At 45.7% G+C, this 20,854-nt stretch overlaps 1 protein-coding gene across 1 annotated transcript; it reads left to right on the top strand.

Moving 5' to 3' along the window:
* The first annotated feature begins 8,673 nt into the window (after positions 1 to 8,673).
* On the top strand, positions 8,674 to 10,339 carry LOC101421935 (putative MAGE domain-containing protein MAGEA13P). The gene is made up of 2 exons (XM_004472405.2): positions 8,674 to 8,742; positions 9,043 to 10,339. Exon 2 carries the CDS (start codon positions 9,097 to 9,099, stop codon positions 10,129 to 10,131), a length of 1,035 nt encoding a protein of 344 aa, XP_004472462.1. The 5' UTR covers positions 8,674 to 8,742; positions 9,043 to 9,096; the 3' UTR covers positions 10,132 to 10,339.
* Positions 10,340 to 20,854: the final 10,515 nt, after the last annotated feature.

The raw sequence follows: 20,854 nt of genomic DNA, 5'->3' as shown, positions 1-20,854 counted from the left end.
TTTACTGAACGACCAGAAAAGATGCTAGTTTTGATTGGGGAGGCAGAAGAAGAGACTCTGCAATAGGTCCAGGCTGCTGTGCAAGTTGCACTTCCACTTGAGCCATATGATCCAGCAAATCTAACGGTGCTGAAAGTGTCAGTGGCAAAGAGAGGTGCTGTCTGGAGTCTTTGGCAGGTTCCTATAAGAAAATCATGATGTAGACCCTTAGGATTTGGAGCAAAGACCTGCCATCCTCTGCAGATAACTAATCTCCTTGTGAGAAACAGTTTTTGGCCTCCTACTGGGCCTTAGTAGAGACTGAACACTTAACCATGGGACATCAATTTACCATGAGCCCTGAGTTGCCTTTCACGAGTTAGGTATTGTCTGACACACCAAACCATACAGTTGCGTATGCACGGCAGCACTCCATAATAAAGTAGAAGTGGTATATATGAGTTAAGGCTCAAGTAGGTCCTGACGGCACAAGTAAGTTACATGAGGAAGTAACCCAAATGCCCATGGTCACCACCCCTGCCATGTTATCTTCATTTTCCCACCTCACAGCTTTGGCCTCTTGAGGAGCCCCTTACAGTAAGTTGACTGAGGATGAGAAAACTAGGACCTGGTTTACAGATATTTCTGCATGATACACAGGTACCACCTGAAAGTGGGCAGCAGCATCACTGCATCCCATTTCTGGGAAATCCCTGAAGGATAGTGGTGATGGCAAATCCTCTCAGTGGGCAGAACTTTGAGCAATGCACCTGGTTGTTCATTTTGCTTAGAAGAAGAAATGGTGAGAGGTGCATTTGTACACTGATTCATGGGCTGTTGCCAATGGTTTGGCTGGATGGTCAGGATCTTGGAAGGAACATAATTGGAAAATTGGTGACAAAGAGTTTTGGGGAAGAGGTATGTGGACATAACTTTTTGAGTGGACAGAAAACATGAAAATATTTGTGTCCCATGTGAATGCTCACTAGAGAGTGAATTCAGCAAGGACTAACATTCAGCCACTGATCTGGCACCATTTCCCAAAGTGACCAGCCTGCTACCTGGTGGCAGGTTGACTACATTGGATCACTTCCACCATGGAAGAGGCATAGATTTGTTTTAACTGGAACAGACACATACTTCAGATACTGCATGCAGTTCTTCTTCCAAAACTACTATCCGTGGACTTACCAAATGTTTTATCTAATGCCATGGCATTCCACACAGCATTGCTTCTGATCAAGGAACCCATTTCACAGGAAATGTTGTGTGGGAATGGGCACATGCCCATGGAATTCACTGGTCTTTCCATGCTTCCAATCACCCTAAAACAGCTGGATTGACAAAATGGTGGAATGGCCTTTTGAAGACACAAAAAGTGGCAATATCTTGCAGGACTGGGGCAATGTTTCCCATGAGGCTGTGTATGCTCTAAATCACCATTGTCTGCTTCTGTTGTTGTCAGTGGCATGGGAATCTGTCTCTCTTTTTGTTACATCATCTTGTTGTGTCAGATCTCCGTGTGCACAATGCCATTCCTGGGCAGGCTGAATATTCTTTCGCGCTGGGCGGCTCTCCTTATGGGGCACACTCTTTGCGCGTGGGACTCCCCTATGTGGGGGACACCTCTGCGTGGCAGGGCACTCCTTGTGTGCATCAGCACTGCACATGGGCCAGCTCCACACTGGTAAGGAGGACCGGGGTTTGAACCGAGGACCTCCCATGTGGTAGATGGACGCCCTAACCACTGGGCCAAGTCCACTTCCCCTAAGCCCCCTCTTGATCTAGAGGTGGAGGGTACATCACCATCCCAGGGTCCACAGAATGGAGGAATAAAATATGGACTAGAGTGGACTTATAAAACTATTGTGACGAGTAATAGAAGAAATTTTAGCATCGAGGTCGAGAAAGTGGCCACAGCAGTTGCTGAGGACAGGGAGTGGTAGAAGAGATGTGACTTGGGGACATTTTTGGGATTTTGATATTGCAGGGTCAGATGCTGGACTTTGTATATCCTGCCATAACCCACTGAATGTACTGGAGGAGAGTGCGAATTACAGGGTAAATTACTATCTGTGTAGGGCAGCAGCGCCCCAAAATGTGTTCATTGAGTGCGATGAGTGTGCTGCAATGATGAGGGAGGTTGTTGGTGTGGGAGGAGTGGGTTGGGGGGGTGGGGGTATACAGGAACCTCTTATATTTTTTAGTGTAATATTTTTTGTGTGATGTATATATCTTTAAAAAATACAATTTACAAAAATGATGTGGTGGGGGATGGGGAGTGGGTTATATGGGAACCTCTCATGTTTTTTGTTATTTTATGTTTTTTAATGTAACATTCCTTTTGATCTATTAACTTTAATTTAAAAAAATTAAAAAACAAAAACAAAAAACAACACATTTCTGGAAGTCAGAAGTCCAAAATTATTATCACTGTCTTGAACTCACTTGTTGGCTGGGCCATGTCCTTTCCTGAGGCTCTAGGGGAGAATCCATTATTTGCCCCTTTAGCTTTTAGTGGTTGCAGGCATTTCTTGGCTCGTGACTACAGCACTCCAATCTTCAGGGTCAGCATCTTCAATCTTTCTCTGATCCATCTTCACATTGTCTTCTCTTCAGAATGTCTGTCAATTATTCCTCTGCCTCCCTTTCACTTATTGCCCACCCATATAATCTAGGAAATCTCTTCATGAAAAGATCATTAACTTAATCACATCTCATAGGCCTTTTTCCAAATAAGGCGACATTTCCATGTTTCCAGAATTGGGATCTGATGTCTTTGGCAGACCATTTCTCAGCCTAACACAAATATCAACAAAAAATTTAAACAACATAACATGAGAAAACCTAGGGGAAGACTAAAGACTGTTTTGAACTGATATTTGTGCATGGGGTGGGAAAGTTTGGGGTGTAAATGAGTTGAGGAGGACATGTAGCCAGCAATAGATTGCAACATTTTTGAAACTTTTGCCCCTCATTCCCTTCAGAAATCTGAGGTAGCACCTCAGACTATAGGTGCCAGTAGCTATAGAACAGAGGTTCTTAACCTTTTTTTGTTCCACAGAACCCTTTGTCAGTCAGGTGCAATTAATACTACTGTAATTTATTTACTGCATACATTCAGCAGCAAAGGAAATGCTAGATTTCAGTTAGACGTCAGAGAAAATAAAGATAATAAGTTGATTTGATTTTTTTTCAATTCAAGCTCACAGACCACCTGAAATCTTTCCATGGACCCCTTGGGGGGCCCATGGATCTCTGGTTAAGAACCACTGCTTTGGTGTGGACCATTGACCATGAAATGCAGCGGTGCTCAGAGATGTATTCACCAAGTGCAATGAATGTGTCATGATGATGGAGGAGGTTGTTGTTATGGGGGGAGGAGTGGGGTGAAGGGGGTGGAGGGTATATGGGGACCTCATATTTTTTGAATGTAACATTAAAAAATAAATAAAGACAAAAAAAAGAACCACTGCTTTAGAGTAATATCAGAAAAACAGGACATATTGGGTTAACTGAGGCAGTGTGATTCCAAAGTATGTACTAATAACCATCTGAAAGCACTTCAGTGGGTGGGATGAAACTTTTTAAAAAACTATTTTTAATAGAATATAAAGAATGGACTCAAACTAGTATCAGATTGAATCAGGGCATAGTAAGGGGAGGTATTCTGGTATTCTTTCATGAAAAAAATACACATAATATAAGCTATATATATTTATTTGTATGTTTATATATATACAGACATTCACTTGATAGACATGTAAAATATATTACATATATATGAATGAGGGTTTAAAAAAGAAAAAGAATGAAAATCACTGCACTGGACAATGCAATGTTAGATAAACTCAAAAGAGCAGAACCTTTGCAAATCACACTTCCTTGTATGTAGAAAAAAAACTTTTAAACAGAAGGTTTCCAAAGTCTAAGTCTGACTGCAGCAGAAACCCCATGGAAATAAAATGGACAGGGATAAGGCTGTCTTCTGTGATGGTCCACCACATGTCATGAGCACCACAACTTTTCCATCCAGCATCTATCCTGGGATGCAAATCTTTCTATGCAAGAGTTTCAGTTTGACACATGCTCACAGCTGGCTGAGACAGTGTGAATCTTCCAGGGAGTATTTAATCAAGGAGCCAGGAGCCAAGATGAGGACCCACAAGGGTGAGGACAGAGAGGTCCACTTTGCTCCAACAAAGGGAACCCCACAGAATACTGCTCCACCCCTGATCTCACCCCTGGGAGAAGATGGACAGTGCTGTCAGGATAAGCATGCCCCCCTCATTTCCAACTCAGGTGTCAGCAAAAGGAGGGTCAGACTCAGGTCAGCAAACAAAGGAGTTGCAGTCCCTGTTGGATGTCAAGATGAGGATGCTGAGGAAAGACTAAGGAGACTTCCCACCCCAGACTAATTGGTCCCAGCTCCACTCTCCCCATGTTGTCAGATTTGGGAGACCCAGACAGAGTCCCTGGATGTGCTGTATCTTGACTTCAGCCTTGTGGTCTGAGGTGGGTGAGGCTTCCTCTGGAGGAAGACTCAAAGGAAGGGAGGAGTCCCGGGCCCTGGCATGCATCAAGGTGAGGACCCTAATGGGGGACCAAGATGATTTCCCAGCCCTGACAGGGAAGGAATACCACTGAAACCCACCCTACTGTCAGTGCTGGGAGGTTCAGGTTGGGACTTTCTGGCAGAGGTGCCCCACCCCCACCCCCCTGCCCTGTCGGGGGTCTCATTGGGATGGAGGCCATGGTTTGAGGGATGCATCCTCAGGGGAGCAGAAGGGCAGGGAACCAGGCCCTATCAGGAGTAAATAAGAACACCTTAAGGAACATTGAGATTTTCTCCTCTACAAGAACACTGGGACCCCCACAGAATTCAGCTCCCACTCCTGCTCCTGCTGTCAGTCCTGGGAGGCCCCACATAGTGTCCCCAGATGTGCCGTTCCTGAACTTCTGCTTTGGGGTCTGAGGGACATAAGTCTTTGTCTGAAGAGTTTGGACTCTAGTCAGCAGAAGGAAGAGTCTTAGACCTTGCCAGGCGTCAAGGTGAGGACCCTGAGGGACCTACAGGAGCTTCCTACTCAGAGAGAGCCCACAGAAAGCTACCCCACCATCAGCCCTGGTAAACCCTGGCAGGGATGTTCAGATACAGTGTTTTCTGGCTTCAATCTTCAGGTCTGAGGGAAGTGAAGCTTCATCTGATGGGGCCGGACTCAGGTCAGCAGAGGGAGGAGTGCCAGCCCCAGCTCCTGCTGTCAGCCCTGGTAGGCCCTGGGCAGAGGTGGCACAATGTGGTGCCTCTTTAGCCTCTTTTGTCCTAGTGGTCTCAGTGAAGTGAGGACCTTTGTCTGAAGGCCTGAGGGAAGCGTCCCCAGAAGAGAAGGGCCAGAGGCACTGTCAGGAGTAATCACACATACTTGAGAACTAAGCCCATCCCCCTCCCCAACCCAGGCTCTCCCACAGATTCCAGCTCCCCCTGCCTCTGTTTTCATCCCTTGGAGACCCCCCACGGTGTCCCTGGATGTGGTGTTTCCGGACTGCTGCGTTGGGTCCGCGGGAGGTGAGGCTTCATCTGCCAGGAGACAGGCTCAGAGCAGCAGAGGGAGGAGTCCCAAGCCTTGCCAGGCATCTAGGTGAGGACCCTTAAGGGGTGTTTAGTGGACCTCCCACCTAGACAGAGGGGACCCGCCAGTGATTGGTCCGTGCTGTAAGCCATATTAGGTCAAAGTGCAAGGTCCCCGGATGTGGCGGATGTGGCGTTCCCGTTCCCTGACTTCCGCCTTGGGGTCTGAGGCAGGTGAGACTTCTTCTGAAGAGGAGGGACTCTGGTCAACAGGGGATGGAGTTCCAGGCCCGGTGTCAAGGTGAGGTCGCTGTGAGAGAACTGAGGGGGCTTCTCACCTAGGCAAAATTGGGCCGGCAGTAGCCCGCCTCTGCCCTTCGTTCTGTGAAGTCCGGGCAGGGCTCTCAGAGACGCCTTTCGCCTCCTGAAGGTGGGGGCCTTGACCTGAGGGAAGTATCTCAGAAGGGAGGGGTCCCTGGTGCTATCAGGTGTAAATATGCGTATCTTGAGGAGAATTGAGTTTCCTCCCCCTCCCCTCGGAACACAGTGGCCCCCAGCTTCAGCCCTGGGATACCTTAGGCAAGATCTACGGTATGGTGTTACATGATTTCTCCCTTGGTGTCCGAGAGAGGGAGCGGGTCATGGACTCAGGTCACTCGAGGGAGGAGTCCCAGGAGGCGTCAAAGTGAGGGTCCTGAGAGACCTAAGGGAGCTTCCACCCAGGTAGAGAGGGGCCCAGGGAGAACGACCCCTGTCATCAGCTCAGGGACGTCCCTAGCAGGGGTGATCAGATGTAGTGTTAACTGACTTTTGCAGGAGAGACTGAAGTCAGGCTTCCTCTCTGGTACAGCTGTAAGTCAGTAGAGCGAGGAGTCCCAGGCCCTGCCTGGTGTCAACCTGAGATCCCTGCAAGGAAACTAAGGGAGCTTCCCACCCAGACAGACAGGGGACCACAGAAAGCCACCCATACTGCTAGGCCAGGGAGGACCCCAATGGGTCTATTAGGCAGAAGTATCCCATATACTTTCTACTCTAGGGTCAAAGAAAAAGCTACATTCACCAATGTTAAACAGGCAAAATGCTTTTATTCAGAGGCTGCTGTAGCAGGGGAGAGGGAGTAGAACTCAACTCCTTCCAAGCAAAGCTCAACAAGAAGTTGTTTGGAGGGAAAGCAGTGGAAGATAATGAGTTTGATCATGGGAATAGGTGAGGAGTTTACTGAAGTTGCCATTAGGACCACTTGGTTTGGCTTTCTGTTTGGGGTAATTAGGCCACCTGGAGCCTGCAAGGGCTGGGAGAGAGGCAAGAGCTAAGGGAATACCTAGTTAAACTACCTAGTTAGGAGTCTCTCAGGCTCCTGGGTAACATAAGGGCTGGAGGGAAAGGGGTGGGGGAGGTCAGAAACAAGATTAATATTTAGAATCATTAGGGTCTAAAGTTGTCTTTTTTTTCCCTTCTGAAGTTGGAGTTGCTTTTCTCTATATTCCCACAGCTGCAGGATTAGTTTTAAGGTATTCCACAAGGAAAGGGAGTGGGTCTGGGCATGAGGATTAGGACAGGCAGCTTGGTCAAGAGAAAACAAAACAAAACTGTCTTGTTCAGGGGGATGGGGGCCTTGGGTTGAGGGACACTCCTTATTGGAGGAGGCCCAAGCCCTGCCAGGAGTAGTTGTGAATACATTGAGGATATTCCTCTTTTGTAGGGAACTTAATCCACGGAATCCTGTCTTGACCCTGTTGCCAGTCCTAGGAGATTCCAGTCTGGGGTGGCCAGATGTGGCACTTCACATTTTTCTTGGGAGGGAGTCTCAGGAAGGTGAGGCCCTTAGTCTGAGGGGGAGATGTGAGATCAGCAGAGCGAGGCAGGTGAGGGATTACCAGGTGTAAAGGTGTCCTAAGGGAGGACTAAGGGTAATCCCCCACCCCAGAAAACACAGGGCTGAGTCCCTGCTTTCAGTCCTGGAGATTCTAGGCATGGATGGCTGTTCAAAGTAGGTTTTCACTTCTGACAGGAGCTTGAAGAGTATGGAAGGGTGAGTTGATCTCAGAGAGGTGAAGCCTTGGTTTGAGGGAACAAAGTCAGGTCAGCTGAGGGGGCTGGAGGCAAGCTCTGTCAGATGTAAAGATGAGTACCTGAGGGGTGACTGAGGGGACCACACAGAAACTCACCCTGCCCCTGCTGCCAGCCCTGGGAAGCTCCAGCAAGGCTCCTGAATGTGATGTGGTGTTCCTGACAAATGCCTGATGTGGGCTGGGAGGAGGAGAGGTGAAGTCTTGGACTTGAAGGGGTGGGCAACATCAGGGCAGCAGAGGGAGGAGACCCAGAATCTCCAGAAGTCAAGGTAAGGATCCTGAGTAAGGACTGAGGGGACCCCATCATCACCACCCTAGGAGTTATGCTGCCCACTCAGCCCCTGCTGTCTGCCCTGGGAAGCCCTGGGTCAAGATGTCCATACATAATAGAGCCTCTCTCTCACCTTGGTCACTTCAGGTAGATAAAATTCTTGGTCTGAGGAGACAGAACTCATTTCAGCAGAAGAAAGAGTCCCAGACCTGTCTAGGAGTTTTATTTCAGGATGAAGGGAACCCCTACACCAGAACAAACAGTACCCAGCCCTTCCCCTGCTGTAAGCCAATATGAGGATCCAGAGCATGGTGGTTAGATGTGTCACTCCCCCTCACTTCCTTCTCTGGTATCTCATGGAGGTGAGGCCTTGGTCTAAGGAAGGTGGCCTGAAATGAACAGAGGGAGGAATCATAGACCCTGCCAGGTGAATTGAGTTGACTCCACTTTTGAGGACCCCCACAGAATTCAGCCAGCCTTTGCTGTCACTCCTGAGAGTCCCTAAGAAGGGGCTACCACATCTGGCAGCCCCTCACTTCCTCGTTCTGAAAATTTTGCCTCAGTTAATCAGAGGAAAGTGGGCTGGCCCTGCCAGGGGAAAGGTGAAGACCCTGAGTGAGCACCAAGGGAATCGTCAACCTGAAAACAATAGTGACCTCACAGAACCCAGTCCTGCCGCTCTTTCAGCACTGGGAGACCCAGGGCTATGCCTGTAATTTGCATCTTGAGGTATCCCTCTCCCCATTTCTTCTTACAGGTACTTAAGGAACCGGGAGCTGGAGGCTTTGGTCTGAGGCACACATCCTCGTGTCAGCACTGTGGAGGTGGTCCAGGCACTGCCAGGAATCAAGGTGAGACCCACTGAATGTCTACCACAGTTACCACCCACCCCAGAATAGAAGGGATCCTACTGTTCCCAACATGCCCTACTATCATCCCAGAAAGCCTTGGGCTGTGCTGGCAGGCTGCACACTGAGGAGCCCTCTCACTTCCTTTGTCTGGTTCTTAGGCGTAGGCCAACTAGGAGGACAGGACACCTGTGAGGCTCTCAAGCACCACCTAAAGAAAAGACCTGTAAATAGGCCTTTATCAGAGCCACTGAAGTTGGGTTTCTTATCTGAGGCTGCTCATATTCTCCCTCTTTCCCCTAGGCCTGTGGATCCCCATCACCCACACTTCTGCCTACCACCTGAAGAAGAATCATCATGCCTCGCAGTCAGAAGAGTCGGCTGTGCAAGCTTGAGAAAATCCTTCAGGCCCAAAGGGAGGCACAGGGCCTGGTGGGTGCACAGGTTCCTGCACCTAAGGAAAAGAAGGCTTCCTCCTCCTGCTCTACCACTCCTCTGGTCCAGGGCACTTCTAAGGAGGTGCCTCCTGCTGGGATACCAAATACCCCAGAGAGTCCCCAGAGAGCCTGCTCCTCCTCCACAGCCATTGCAGCCACCCCACTGAGCAAATCAGGTGTGGGCGCCAGCAGCCAAGTGGGTCCAAGCACCTCACAGGCTCCACCAGACACTGAGTCTTCACTCACTAATGTGCTAGAGGAGAAGGTGGCTGATTTGGTGCGGTTCCTGAGCTGCAAGTATATAACGAAGGAGCCCATCACCAAGGCAGATATACTAAAGAGCATCATCAAAGAGTACAAGGATCACTTCCCTATGATCTTCAAGAAAGCCAGTGAGTGCATGCAGGTGGTCTTTGGCATTGATGTGAAGGAAGCAGACCCCAGCGGTCACTCCTACATGCTCATCAACACACTAGACCTCACCTACAGTGGGATGCTGAGTGATGAACGGGGCATGCCTAAGACCGGCCTCCTGATTCTCATCCTGGGCGTGATCTTCATGGAGGGCAACTGCGCCACTGAGGAGAAGATGTGGGAGGTGCTGCATACCATTGGGGTGTATGCCGGGAGGAAGGATTTCATCTATGGGGAGCCTAGGAAGCTCATCACCCGAGATTTGGTGCAGGAAAAGTATCTGGAGTATCGGCAGGTGGCCGGCAGTAATCCTCCATGCTACGAGTTCCTGTGGGGTCCAAGGGCCTACGCGGAAACCAGCAAGATGAAGGTCCTGGAGTTTTTCACCAAAGTCAGCGGGACTGACCCCACTGATTTCCCAACCTTGTATGAAGAGGCTTTGAGAGATGAAAAAGAGAGAGCCCAGGCCAGAAGTGCCACCACAGATGAGACTACTGCCACGGCCAGTGAAAGTTCCAGTGCCACATCCAGCACCTTCTGAGTGAGAGATTCTTCACTCTGGTTGAAGAGGGCAGTAATTGTTTAAGTAGTGGAGGGCCAGAGTAGGGCTAGAGGGAAGACAGTATATAACATCTTTGTGTTCCTGTTATTTATGGGCAACTTGGAGATTTAGCTTCACATGTTTTTGTTTTGTTTGTAGCTTTCAGATGTGCTGCCTTTTAATAAAACGTTTATTCTTCAGAATCTAAGTTTATGAATACATTGATCACACAGTTATTGCTGTTTTTCAGGCTTAGTAATAAGAACTGCTGTTTTGCAAAACAATTTGGGAAACCTTACAACTTAGTTTGTGTTTTAGAACAAGAAAACATGACACAGAAATAGGACTTTCCTTGGAAACACGAAAGATCCTAGCAGTAAAATAGAGAAGTTCATCAAATGGAGGAAGAAACATAAAATCTGATTAATTCTTGGATTCTTACATTCCTTTTAGTTGGTTGTCCTATAAAATTAAAGATATATACCCTGATTTGCTTGGCTTATTTGAGGATGTATAATAAATGAAAGCTTAATAAAGGAAAGCCTCTGCTCATGGCTCACTTATGCCCCAAATATTGAGTATATGCCCTTTGGAAGGCACTGTGTTAGTTGGGGGAGGGGGGCCATGGATAAACCTGACATGCTCCCTGTCCATAGCATGGTGGAGTCTGAAGAGCAGCAGTCAGGTAAAGAAGATGGTGAGACATCATCTAAGACCCAAAGAACTGAGAAGGAAATGGGAACTCCAGATGAAAGTGGTCAAGCATAAATGTCTTGAGTCAAGGCACTCTTCAGCTTTGAGAAACAGCAGTTCTTTCTCTGGGAGTTCATTTTAAGCTGGTTGGTGGCAGGGGCCAGACTCTACGATGGAGTGTGTGAGAGTTGAGAGAAAAGCCTGGAATGGAAAACGTCTTAGCAGTTACTTTTGGATAGTGGACAAATGAGAGCAACTTCACTAGAGACAGGTATGAAAGGTTCATTGCACACTTGTCCCAGGGCAGTTGGATACCATGCACAAACTGTTTTATACACATCTTCTGCAAGTCTTTCCTGAGAATTAATGGTGGTTCTCCCTTGAAGTGATGCCCAGAAGCCACTAGCCTGGCAAGAGCACACTCCATTAAAATGACATTATTATCAGTTCATCTTTTTTTTTTTTATTTTTTTTTATTTTTTATTGACTTTGTAATAATATTACATTAAAAATATATATGTGAGGTCCCATTCAACCCCACCCCCCCCACCCCCCCTCTCCCGCCCCCCAACAACACTCGTTCCCATCATCATGACACATCCACTGGACTTGGTAAGTATATCTCTGGGCACCTCTGCACCTCATATACATTGGTTCACATCATGGCCCATACTCTCCTCTATTCCATCATGTAGGCCCTGTGAGGATTTACAATGTCCGGTGATTACCTCTGAAGCACCATCCAGGGCAGCTCCATGTCCCGAAGACGCCTCCACCTCTCATCTCTTCCTGCCTTTCCCCATACCCTTTGTCCATTATGTCCACTTTTCCCAATCCAATGCCACCTCTTCTATGTGGACACTGGATTGGTTGTGTCCATTGCACCTTTATGTCAAGAGGAGGCTCAGATTCCACCTGGATGCTGGATGCAATCCTCCCATTTTCAGTTGTAATCACTCTAGGCTCCATGGTGTGGTGGTTGTCCTTCTTCACCTCCATCTTAGCTGAGTGTGGTAAGTCCAATAAATCAGATTGTAGGTGCTGGAGTCTGTTGAGGCTCAGGATCTGGCTATCACATTGTCAGTCCAGAGATTCAAATCCCCTAAATATATCTTAAACCCCAACATTAACTGCACCTCCAGCACATTAGCATGAAAGTCTTATGAAGGGAGATCCCATCTGAGTCCAGATTCATCACACATAAACACCATTTCCAAAGAGGGGCCATCTGCCCTGGTAGTTAACCCCATCGGCCATGACCATAACTCCCATGGGTCTCTTTAGCCCTCAAAGGAACCAATATCTGGGGGTTGTATCTGCTTTATCTGTCTCTCTGACTCTGCTCAGTTGTGCATGAGGGCAAACCTTCTGCCAGCCTCCAGACTCTTTTTTAGAAACTCGTAGCCATATAAACTCATTTCTCCTTTCCATTTCCCCCTTACTTTAGGTCAAACAGCATTTTAAAGTCATGGTATTTTATGTAGACATGGATATTCATCTTGAGTGTACATTTAAATTTACCAATGCTAAACAAGGGCTAGAATTTTGGTGAGGGTGAAATAAATGAAAATAATATTTTGGATAGAAGAGGAGATGGGAGACAGGGCAGGAGTTCTTAATTTAAAGGAGCTTTGAGTTGCATCACATGGAGATGTCTCCCCACACACAAAGTACATAATATTGACAATACTGACATTCATTTGCAAAGCAGTATTTTTGGCTGCTTTGGTGTACCGTGTCCTAGAGCAATGCATATTCTCTGAGATGTCCTGAGTAACAACAATAATTCCCATAGGAGAGGGTGGTAGGGTCTGGGGTCAAAATCAACAACTGCCAATATTAAAAATCCAATATATGCCAGAGGTTGTACCAGGTTTTTTTTTTTTTAAAGATTTATTTATTTATTTAATTCCCCCCCCCCCCCCCCCCCCGGTTGTCTGTTCTTGGTGTCTATTTGCTGCATTTTGTTTCTTTGTCCGCTTCTGTTGTCGTCAGCGGCACGGGAAGTGTGGGCGGCGCCATTCCTCGGCAGGCTGCACTTTCTTTTCACGCTGGGCGGCTTTCCTCACGGGCGCACTCCTTGCGCGTGGGGCTCCCGCACGCGGGGGACACCCTTGCGTGGCACGGCACTCCTTGCGCGCATCAGCACTGCGCATGGCCAGCTCCACACGGGTCAAGGAGGCCCGGGGTTTGAACCGCAGACCTCCCATATGGTAGACGGACGCCCTAACCGCTGGGCCAAAGTCCGTTTCCCTGTACCAGGTTTTTTACATACATTTATTCACTAATCCTACAAGACAGAATGATAAGGCCATTTGATAAAACCGACTTTATGGATGAAAAATCAAAGGTTCACAGCTCTTGGGAATTTGCCCAAGGTAACACAGCTAGCAAGTGACAGGGCTGGGACTGGGCCCCTGATCTGCGTTCATCCAGTGCCCAGGCTGTTCTCACCCCTGAGACAGACCTTTTGTCTTATATTTTATTTCTCTTCTCCCCACTCTAGAATATCAGGTGATAAAAATAAAGACCCTGTGTCCAATGCACTAAAATCGGGCATAAAGAAGGAAAGTGACAATGAGAATAAGACATAATTTGGAGATTGTCTGTGGGCTTTTGTTGCTGCCTCCCTTCACCCCTCCTCCTAGCCTTTGTTATCTCCCTTTTCCAGCCGTTGCTATCCTTCCCGCCAGTCCCGTCCACTTAGCCAACTCATAATCTGCCCCCTTTCTTAATCACCGCCTACTTCATAGCTGCCTGCACAGTTCCGCCTATCCACTACCGCCCTGTAGTTTACCCGCCCCAATTCCTACCCCTCCCTTGACCCGACCTTATATAATCAAGTGTATTTCCGCAATAAAATTAGACTAGCTCATTCTCACAGGCTGTCTCCGTGGTTTTTACCGCGCGTCCCCCACGCCTGGAGAACCTAGGCCTACGCGTTGGCCTAGGGGCTCACCGCCGAGCCGTGGAAGCCCGCCCGGTCCTCGTAGGTTGCTAACTTAGAGTAGTAGCCCACAGCAGGGGTTGCTAACTTGGAATAGCAACACTCAGCAGGCTTTAATTACCTAGGCTCCTCCTCCTCCAAGTTCTTGAGAGGTAACTCGGACCAGGTATCAGCATTTTTATCCATTTCCAGCATTTCCCCATATCACAGCCTCTTCCCCTATTCTGCCTCAGTGTGCCCTGTTATTTGACTGAGGGAACCTGGCCTACTGACCAGCTTGTCACTATGGCCTCCTCTGAAGGCTGCACCCCATTCTCAGTGGAAGAGCCCAGAATCACCTGCCCTTCCCCTGGCAGAGAGGATGGCCTTTCCCTACAGAAGGTCCCTAACTGTCCCAGCCTTCACACTGGAATTCCTCATGTAGCAACAGACCCTTTGATGTAGAAATTCACATTGGAAAGTGACGTTTAGACACCTGTTCATCCCCACTCCCCCTCCCCCCGGACTTCTTCAACAACCTCTCAAAGTGTATTCCAAATGGGATGGTGAGTAGAATTTGATTTTGCCCATAATCTACTGGTTCTTGGGATATAACGCTGAAGTTAGAGATAGATTTGTGAAACCATTCTGACATTTGCAGTAGGATTTTAATGATATGTCTTCTTTGAAACGGGCCACTGAACACATACCCAGAGGAATGAGATTACCTAGGAGGTAAAAAACAATTCCTTCCTCATAAGTGGCAGATGAGGAAAGAATATAGAAATCACTCAGTAAGCGAACATCTACAGAAGCTGGGATTCCTAAAACCCAAGGGTTCTCCTAGGAGATGAAAAATCATTCCATGCCAAACATGTTAACTGTGATTATTAAAGAAAAATACTTAACCATCCATCCCCTGCTTCTAGTCGGTGTACTTGCCCCACAGGAAAATCCTGGTTTGCAGTATGCCGAAAGGCACCTATACTGTATTCAGGAATATTCAGTCATGTGGAAGATAGCAGAGTCTCACAAGATTATGAGCCTACACCAAAAGAAAGGAGAAAATTCCCAGGCTTCTGAGATTATAGAGGTTATTGCAAAGGACATCACAGAAAAGTTCTATTGAATGATGAAGGGTGAATCCTCTATACTAACATTTATAGGACCCTTTGAAAAGTAAATGTGATCTGCTTTTGAAAGCATCTGTAGCATAGTAGGCACTTGAAAAAGCTGGGGAGAATTTCAAGGTAAATTTTTTTTATTGACTTTGTAATAATATTACATTAAAAATATATATATATGAGGTCCCATTCAACCCTACCACCCCCACCCTACCTCTCCCCCCCCCCCCCCAGCAACACTCCTTCCCATCATCATGACACATCCATTGCATTTGGCAAGTACATCTCTGGGCACCCCCGCACCTCATGGTCAACAGTCCACATCATGGCCCACACTCTCCCCCATTCCATCCAGTGGGCCCTGTGAGGATTTACAATGTCTGGTGATTGCCCCTGAAGCACCATCCAGGGCAGCTCCATGTCCCAAAGACGCCTCCACCTCTCATCTCTTCCTGCCTTTCGCCATACCCATCAGCCATCATGTCCACTTTTCTCAATCCAATGCCACCTTTTCTATGTGGACATTGGATTGGTTGTGTCCATTGCACCTCTATGTCAAGAGGAGGCTCAAATTCCACATGGATGCTGGATGCAATCCTCCCACTTTCAGTTGTAATCACTCTAGGCTCCATGGTGTGGTGGTTATCCTTCTTCAACTCCATCTTAGCTGAGTGTGGTGAGCCCAATAAATCAGATTGTAGGTGCTGGAGTCTGTTGAGGCTCAGGACCTGGCTATCACATTGTCAGTCCAGAGATTCAAATCCCCTAAATATATCTTGAACCCTGACACTAACTGCACCTCCAACACATTAGCATGAAAGTCTTATGAAGAGAGATCCCATCTGAGTCCAGATTCATCACACATAAACACCAGTTCCAAAGAGGGACCATCTGACCTGGTAGTTAACCCCATCGGCCATGACCATAACTCCCATGGGTCTCTTTAGCCCTCGAAGGAACTGATATCTGGGGGTTGTATCTGCTTTATCTATCTCTCAGACTCTGCTCAGTTGTGCATAAGGGCAATCCTTCTGACAGCCTCCAGACTCTTTTTTAGAGACTCGTAGCCATATACTATTGTAATGTATGACAACCCTCTTCATTTCATGGAGAAGTTTCTGTCAAGGTAAATTTGACCTTCACAGAAACTTCTCCATGAAATGAAGAGGGTTGTCATACATTACAATAGTTGCTTTTCTTGAGCACCTACTGTGTAACTATTTATGGGAGGGTCTCCAAGTGCTCATTGACATTTCGTCTTATCTCCTTCCTGGGCAAATGATAAACTGACATTGGCAGTCCACTTGGTGTTAAGAAGGGTCATGTGACTAGCCCTTGCCACTAACATATGATCAAAAGCATTATTTGTCTCTGTCAGGTATTTAAAAGCCAGTATGCCTTTTGCATGTTTTCTCTTCCACTAAGCAGCAACCATGTTAAGATGGTGGAATTGCAAGATGGGAGCAACCTGGATCCATGGGTCACCTGAAAGCAAGAACTCCTGCCAACCTACAACAGAATTTATGTGCACCCACAAAAGAACTTTTGTTTGGTTAAGCTGGCCAAATTTCAGATTTTGTCTATTACATCAGCTAGCAGTGACTAATACACAGGAACTATTTCTGTAGGCATGTTTAAATAATTACGAAAATGATAGTACATATATACTTACTACAAAAACTCTAAAAATACAGGTAAATCACAATTTCTCCCCTTTACAATGTTCCTTTAATCTTCAGCACCCTCCTCATAGATAACCATGATTAACAATCTGGTATATAATATTATTTTCAAGCTGATTATAGTTTTTTAAATAGATAGATGTGCTATAAAAATATATTGTGCATGAGTGTGTTTTAATGTACATGTGTAGTGATGTACACATTGATCTGACTTGCCTTTGCCAATAATTAAAATAGATGTAGGAGCTTTCAATGACAGCACATATAGATATACCTCAATTTTGCAATTACTCCTCATAATTCAAAGCATGTATGTACCATCATTCATTAGATCACTCTTTCCCTGATGGACATGTAAGTTGTTTCCCATTTGTTATTCTGAATAATGGATCTGAAACTGGCATCTTTAAACATGAATACTTGGGAAAATGTGCATATTTTATCACAAGAAATACATTTATGTGGCAATTAGGATAAAGCAGAAATGGGGTGAATATTTTATATTTTTATAAATATTGCCAATTAATTGTTTTAAAAAATGCTGTACCAATTAACTTCCTAACATAATGTATGTAAATATCTTACACTATCACAAACACTTTATTTTATCAATTGTTTACATTTTTGTCCAAATTATGTGGAAAACACTCAGAATCAGAGGAAGTGAGGGACTGCCACATTTGGCAGGCCCTTCTCAGGGCCTCCCTGTACTGATTGCAAGGGCTGGCTGAACTCTATGAGGATACCCCTCTCCTGAAATGGGAAGGCAACTCAGTCCACCTTCATTCCTGGCAGGGCCTGTTATCCTTCCCTCTGTCGACTTGAGGCCACCTTCTTTGGACCAAGGCCTCACTTCCATGAGATACCAGGCAGGAGGAAGTGAGAGGAATGCCACATCCAGCCACCATGTCCTGGATCCTCCCATGACTTTGAGCAGAGGCAAACAACTACACACCAACATCTCTCATGATCATAGATGCAAAATGTCTAAAGAAAATATTAGCCAACCCAACCCAGCTACACAAAATATGGATAATAGATGAAAAAAGCAAGTTGGCTTCATCCCAGAAATGAAAGCCTGGTTTGATATTTGAAAATCAATCAATAAATTTCAACACACTAGCACACTACATAGAAGAAAATAGATCCAGAAAAAGTATTTGATAAATTTCACAAGCAAATACTTATATGGAGTTTCAAGAAACTTACAATAGAATGAAACTATCTTAATCTAATGATATTTGTAAGAAGTTCGCTGTTTTCATGTTTAATGATGAGAGTCTGAAAACTTAGCCCTAAGATCAAGAATGAGGCAAAGATCTCTCACTACTCCTTTAGAACATCATACTATTAGTCCTAAACTCTTCTATAAGGCAAGGAAAAGGTTTTGAAAGAAAAAATTAAAGCTGTCTCTAGTAGCAAATGACATTATTGTCTACAAAGAAAAATACAAAAATAATCTGCAAAAAATAGCTCTTTAATAAGTGAGAATAGCAATGTTGCAGGGTAAAGACCAAGATATGAAAATAAATGAATTCTTATAACAGCAAAAAACAATCGGAATTTTAAATAAAAATACAATATCATCATATTATCACAAAGATAAAAAAATAATTGGATATGAATGTAACAAAATATGTGAAGGATCCTGGTGATGAAAGTTATAAAAATCACTGAGGAAGGGCGGTGGACTTGGCCCAGTGATTAGGGCATCCGTCTACCACATGGGAGGTCCATGGTTCAAACCCCGGGCCTCCTTGACCCGTGTGCAGCTGGCCCATATGCACAAGGAGTGCCGCGGGTGCCATGCAGGGGTATCCCCCACGTAGGGGAACCCCACGCACAAGGAGTGCGCCCCATAAGGAGAGCCACACAGCGTGAAAGAAAGTGCAGCCTGCCCAGGAATGGTGCCTCACACACAGAGAGTTGACACAACATGATGATGCAATAAAAAGAAATACAGATTCCCATGCCGCTGACAACAACAGAGGCGGACAAAGAAGACGCAGCAAATAGACACAGAGAACAGACAACCAGGGTCGGGGGCGGGGGGAAGGGGAGAGAAATAAATAAATAAATCTTTAAAAAAAAAACACTGAGGGATGAAATCATAGAAGACCTAAAGCGATAATCATAGGGAAGACTCAATATTTTTGTGTTTCTACTTTTCCCCAATTTCATCCATAGGGGCAGCAAAATTCCAATCAAAACTGCAGCAAGCAGATCTCAGGAAATGTTGCTTAATTTTCATAACTTTGGATATGGCCTGGATGTAAAGACAAGTTTTTTAGGTATAGAAAATGGAATGGAAAAATAATTAGAGTGGAGAAATGTTTCAAACACCAACTTAACCAAGTGATCAAGGGTTATGTTGCCAGTAATAAGACTTATTTATGTCACAGAGCCCTTTATGTGATGCAGTGAAAAGGGCAAATCTCCTATGTTATATTCTACCTCAAAATATATAACTTTAATCATGAAAAAAATTGGTAAAAATAATTTGAGGAAGATTCCATCAACACACAACCAGATTGTAAATGTTATGAAAGACACGGAAAGACTGAGGAACTGTCCCAGATTCCAATAGGCTAAGGAGACATAACAACTAAATGAAATATCGGTGTGATGGTTAGACTAATGTGTCAACTCAACCAGGTAATTGTGCCCAGCTTTTTGGTCAAGCAAGCACTGAGCTAGTTGTAATACAAGGACAATTAGGGATTTAATCATCAGTGAGTTTACTGCATAGATGGCTGATTATATCTACATCAACCAGGGAGATGGCCATCAGCAATGAGTGACAATTTATGCAATCAGTTGAAAGCCTTAAAAGGGGAAATGATTTCAGCATTCAGAGAGAATTTCCCAGCTCCTTTTTGGAGAGCCAATAAATCTCCCAGAAACTCATCAAGCACCTTCATTGGACTTTCATCATCAGAGCCCCTAGTTTGCAGCCTGCCTGTGGAATCTGGACTTGTGCATCCCCATGGTGATGTGAGAGAATCTTTAAATCTCATAAATTTACAGATATCTCCTGTTGACTCTGTTTTCCGAAAGAACCCTGACTAATAAAGTGGTAGGGGGAGTGGTACTTGAGGAACAGAATCTTAAACATGGAATGTCTGAGGTGGGTCTGGGGGTTTTGCAATTGGCTTTCTACTCTAATTGGACTCAAGGGTACTAAAGACTCCCATTCCAATAATGAAGAGGCTGCTAACAGTCCATGGTGTGAGTTGGCAATAGAGATAAGCAAAATATCGTCACTGGATTTCCCTACTTCCTCACTTACAAGAAGCAAGGATCTGGGTGAGAGTGTTTTCAACACCTTAACAGTTTTGTGGATTCAAAAGGTATAATGAAGTTGGCTGGCTCCTCCTAGATACTCTGGATGCAGATATAAAAGAAAGAGATGAGCTAAAGGCTTCAGTTTTGCAATTTAAACATGGCATGAATGATGTGAAAGTCTCTATGAGTGCTCTGAAAGAAAATCTTGTCTCTTGTAGCCACAGCCTTGAGATATCTGAGAAGCAAACTCAGACATATTGTACGAGTAGCAGAGTTACAAGGGAAACTAAAATCTCAACCCCACAGAGTATCTGTGGTTAAAGTAAACGCATTGACTGGAAAGGAGTGGAACCCAGAGGATTGGGATGAAAACCTATGTGATGATAATATTGGTGGGGACATCGGAACCCTAAATTCTTCAGAGACTTTACCATATAAACCTGCAGTGGCCTGCCCTGTGGAAACCACATTATGTCAATCTTGTATCACCCAGCCTCCAGCCTGCCCCAAGGAGTCCAGACCTCTTTTCTGCCCTGAGGTGGGTACTGACCAAACTGAAGCCTGCACTGCCCAGCCTCTGGCCTGCCCCAGGGAGTTTGGACCTCTTCTCAGCCCTGAGGCAGATACCAGCCTGACTCCAGCATGCTTTGCCCAACCTCCATCTTGTCCTGGGGAATTGTGTTTCTTTCTCACCAGAAGAAAATGCAAAAGAATGCACTGAGATCAGTACCTTGCAAGAAATTTCTAATTATTCTTCTTACTCACCCTCAGCACCCCCTCTTCTCTTTGAAACCTATTACTAGACTAAAATCACAACAAGTCCCCAAAGGTGAAATACAAAATGTGACCCATGAGGAAGTATGCTATACTCAGAAAGAACTGCATGAGTTTTCCAACTTATATAGAGAGAAATCAAGGAAATATGTGTGGCAATGGGTCCTACAGGTATGGGATAATGATGAAAGGAATATAAAGTTGGATCAGGCTCAATTTATTGACATGGGCTGCCTAAG

This window comes from Dasypus novemcinctus, chromosome X (assembly GCF_030445035.2).
Source record: "Dasypus novemcinctus isolate mDasNov1 chromosome X, mDasNov1.1.hap2, whole genome shotgun sequence".
Lineage (NCBI taxonomy): Eukaryota > Metazoa > Chordata > Mammalia > Cingulata > Dasypodidae > Dasypus > Dasypus novemcinctus.
The sequence above is the reverse complement of the archived record's forward strand: the minus strand, read 5'-3'. Positions and strand labels throughout refer to the sequence as shown.